General features: G+C 42.9%; 1 protein-coding gene and 1 long non-coding RNA gene across 2 annotated transcripts in view; both read right to left on the reverse strand.

Annotated features, from left to right (window-relative positions):
* Positions 1–249: 249 nt before the first annotated feature.
* lrrc58b (leucine rich repeat containing 58b) overlaps positions 250–4,402 on the reverse strand; it is a 13,178-nt gene continuing 9,025 nt past the window's right edge. The window contains exons 2-4 of the mRNA XM_047814933.1: positions 3,731–3,859; positions 3,260–3,537; positions 250–2,986 (exon numbers count right to left, since the gene is read on the reverse strand). Coding sequence (XP_047670889.1) covers positions 2,793–2,986; positions 3,260–3,537; positions 3,731–3,859 — 601 coding nt within the window. The 3' untranslated portion in view covers positions 250–2,792. The remainder of the gene's footprint in view (positions 2,987–3,259; positions 3,538–3,730; positions 3,860–4,402) is intronic.
* Positions 3,938–4,402, reverse strand: part of LOC125141426 — a 4,850-nt gene continuing 4,385 nt past the window's right edge. Inside the window, exon 2 of the long non-coding RNA XR_007140791.1 lies at positions 3,938–4,402. This exon is cut by the window's right edge and continues 1,705 nt beyond it. This is a non-coding gene — a long non-coding RNA (uncharacterized LOC125141426).

The following is a 4,402-nucleotide window of genomic DNA, read 5'->3' on the forward strand; positions in this document are numbered from 1 at the left end:
TTCTTTACTTCAAATAGTATTTTTTTAAATTCACAGTCTAATTGTTAGATCTAAAAATCTAAAGATATGTGCGTTATTCAAACTATACCCTCTCTCAGAGCAGTACAAATCTGCAAGAGCAAACATTTTATTTCCTACACATAAACCAAGGCACTCAGGTTTAAACCAAGATTAAAAAAATCACCAAAATAGGGATGCATCAGTACCAGCAGATTATCTGTCCGAGACCCAGTAGTTTTAGGGGAGAGAGAGAGAGAGAGAGAGAGAGAGAGAGAGAGAGAGAGAGAGAGAGAGAGAAATTAATTAGATGTAAATGTAAATGATCACACTTTTGTCCAGACCAGATGAAAAGACGGCGAACTGAAGCGTGTTTCCTGATTAATGATGCTAAGTAATCAATTAGTCTGGAGAGAAACAACTAAAACACTTTTTTCAACAATGCTAGGTGAGGGATTCGAACACAATGAAATGAATTAAACGTACAACAAATACAACAAATCCTTCTCTGACGCAACCCTACTCCATCCAGGGAAAACGAAGGAGCTACAGTATCTAACATCAGCTGAACTACCTAATGTCATCGAACGAGCCGGGAAGTGGAAGCGCCTGAATACACACTTGTGCACTTTTTCAAGGCCAGTACGTAAACTTAAAAAAAACGTCAACAGCACTAAATAAAATGTTATACAACATTCCAGATGAATTCAGAGTATGTTGTTGAGGATCAGTATCGGTCTAGACGAGTACCAAAAAAACACAGTATAGATGCATCCCTATTGATTCGAACGCTGCTTGGTTGCTAATGTCACACGATTTTAGCACCACGTGGCCCCTAATGGTGTAAGAAAATATCTTCTGGAAGAAAACAACAACAACAACAACAAAAAAAAAAGGAATGAAAAAAAAAAAAAAACGGTCTGTTTTGTTTCAAGATAAAACACAAAACACAAAGCTACAGATTTGCCAGGTGAGGAAAGTAACCTGTAACGGACATCTCTGCTGTTAAGACACATGTCCAGCTCTCATAAACCGTCTTTCAGTACGGTTTATTAACAAACCCTCGCCGACTTGAGCTTCAAAATGCAAAACAGCAATTTTCCCACACCAAAATTCTGTCTATCGTGAAATTTAGAATGTCATTTCATCACCATGACGACTGGAGAGTCTCAACTGACTGACCTACAAACAGTTACCATAAGAGTGAAGATGACCGTGGGTTTGAACAGTGAGCCTCATTTATCAATCTGTGATCAAAACACTGCATGTAAATATTTAAACTGCTGGATTTCTAACCCTTTCAGAAAGGCTGATGTTCTTCATACTCGTGTGCATCGAGACTAATTTCAACGGCAATAAAAAGATTTCATTCATTCATTTTCTACCGCTTATCCGAACTATCTCGGGTCACGGGGAGCCTGTGCCTATCTCAGGCGTCATCGGGCATCAAGGCAAGACACTCTGGACGGAGTGCCAACCCATCGCAGGGCACACACACACACACACACACACTACGGACAATTTTCCAGAGAAGTCAATCGGCCTACCATGCATGTCTTTGGACCGGGGGAGGAAACTGGAGTACCCGGAGGAAACCCCCGAGGCACGGGGAGAACATGGGAATCGAACCCCCAACCCTGGAGGTGTGAGGTGAACGTGGTAACCACTAAAGCCACCGTGCCCCCTGCTTATGATGATTATTAATATTATTATTAATGACAATAATAATTTCTTCTGTTTATACGTCATCAATTCTTTTTCCATAATTAAATAATTAGTCTTAAATGATAGGACTGTGCTGACTATATTTTATTTTTCCAGTCATTAATTAATACCTTCAGTATAAATCACCAAAGTTTTCACAAATGTTTTTTTTTCCTTTTTAGGCCCTGATCCAGTGAACTAGCATGAGGATGTTTGATAGAATCGTCGAGGTCATGAGGACATCTGCTAAATGCTGTAAACGTGAACAAAATAAGCAGTTTATCCATGACAGGTTGGCATTACTGTAAAAATGACGGAATATTCGTATCTGAAACAATCAGATCATGTGAATCGATTCGATCAGTTAGTCTTCTTCTGCGTAGGTTTACACACTGCCAGGAGCACGAGAAGGTTCCAAAGGTTTTTCAGAGTTTATGGGACTTTCACAAGTGCACAAAATCTGGTGTGAATATTTGTACGGACAATTTATTCGTATCCAGGGTGATAAAGGGGAGCCTCGGTGTTATTTCTGTTAATGAAAAGCAAAATCAGTTAAATTCTCATGTGTGTGTAATAGTTAATAATGTAACAGCACCAAAGAATTTGGATTCGCAGAGTGAAAGTGAGAAAATAAAGGCTTAACGGTTTCAAACTTCATAAAGCCGTTTTTTTTCCCCAGCTAGCACATTTTTTAATAAAAAGAGGAATTTGATCAGTGATCATAATGCACTAACTTCATGTTAGACACACACTATGCTTGAATCGGTCAGATGAGCTAGTAAGCACTGTACCGGAGGACAGAGCTGTGGCAGAGGGTTTGTTATGAACGATACTGAAAGGCAGCGTCTGTGAACTGAAATAAAAAGCATACTGAATCTGGTGGGCCACAAAATTCAGTGTGTTTGGAAAAGCAGCACCAGTGACAGAAAGAAAGAGATGTGTGTATGTGTATGTGTGTGCGTGCATGTGTGCGTGCATGTGTGTGTGAGAGTGTGTGTGTGTGTGTGTGTGTGTGTGTGTGTGTGTGTGTGTGTGTGTGTGCGCGTGCGTGTGTGTGTATGTGTGTACGTGTGTGTACGTGTGTGTGTGTGCTATCCCAGCAGCACTCTCTGCAGCCGATCGGCAGAAACGCTCTGGTCGTCATCCGAGTCTGCGTCGCTCTGAGGGTTGGAGCTGCAGGGAGAGGTGCATTCTGGGGAGCACAGGTAGTGCATGAGCGGCAGCCGATACTTCCCGCAAAAATCCACAAACTTGATATGGCGCACACACGAGTCGAAGTACACACCTGCAGGAAAATGATCATTTGAATGTGTGTTATGAAGGATAGCCAAAATAAAAGCTGATATATTTTTGCAGTAAACAACAAGGGAAAAAAAAAGTTCACACTCAGTTCCCAAAGGAACAGGACATTTCAGGATTAAAAAAAAGGAATAAAAATCTCCTGGTTTCAACCGCTCCAGTCTCACAAGCATTATCTCTCACTCAGTCTCTGGACATTGTGTGCAGTTTGTACACTGGTCCTGTTCCTCAGCTCATGTCTCATGTCTGAGTGTCTCACCTCCACACTTAGGGTTAGGACACTTGCTAGCCAGGTCCAGGTATCTGACGAGGTCGGCAGGCAGGTCCTGTTCTGAGTAGCGCAGGTTACGCGTTTTAATGGTGCGACCCGCCATCTCCAGCAGTGACGGAGGGTCATAGGTCATGTCTTTGATGAAACGCACGACCAGAGGGTTGCCACGGAGACTGAGCTCCTGGAGCTGCACTAGGCTGAGGATTTCACGTGGCAAATAGGTCAGGAGATTATTATGGAGACTGAGAGAACGCAGGGAGTGAAGCCTGGAGTGGAGAGAGAGAGAGAGAGAGAGAGAGAGAGAGAGAGAGAGAGAGAGAGAGAGAGAGAGAGAGAGAGGGAGAGAGAGAGAGAGAGAGAGCAAATGGGTTGGAAACAAATGCAAGAGTGACAAGGATGAATAACAGAAAAGGAAAAAAATCAAAAAGTGTGTGTGTGTGCGTTTGTGTGTGTGTGTACCTGGTGAACTGAGGTGGGATGCTCTGAATGCGGTTGTCACACAGCGCGAGGTAGCTGAGCACAGGCAGGTTGGCCAGCTCCACTGGGATTGACGAGATCATGTTACCTCCCAAATACAGCAGCTCCAAACTGCAGGAGAGAAACACACACACACACACACGATGAGGTTCTTGAAGAACATGTTGTAGCTACATTCATTTACAGAGAGAGAGAGAGAGAGAGAGAGAGGGTGTGTGTGTGTGTGTGTGTGTGTGTGTGTGTGTGTGTGTGTGTGTGAGCCATTCCGTTTTCTTTACTCTCCCAAACCTGCAGTGTTTGTCTCCCTTAACACAGGCATTCAATGACACATTCTCCTGCAGAGGCCACCGAGCCAAGTCCACACACACACACACACACACACGTTTCTCTAATGGACTGACCCAGGGTGTAATTTGGACCACAGGGATATGAGAGTGTGTGTGTGTAGTGCGGTGTGTTCTGCCAAAACACACTTAAACTTGAATATTTACTAAAAGAGTAAAGTTGACACTTCTATATACAGATATATTTACTTGACTGAAAAACACTACTACTATACAAAATTCATGCAAACCATACATAACAAACATACAAGCAATGCACACCACTGCCAACAGAGGGCGCACTACCGAATGCGCAAAAGTAAACACCCCC

Source organism: Tachysurus fulvidraco, chromosome 6 (genome assembly GCF_022655615.1).
Source record: "Tachysurus fulvidraco isolate hzauxx_2018 chromosome 6, HZAU_PFXX_2.0, whole genome shotgun sequence".
Lineage (NCBI taxonomy): Eukaryota > Metazoa > Chordata > Actinopteri > Siluriformes > Bagridae > Tachysurus > Tachysurus fulvidraco.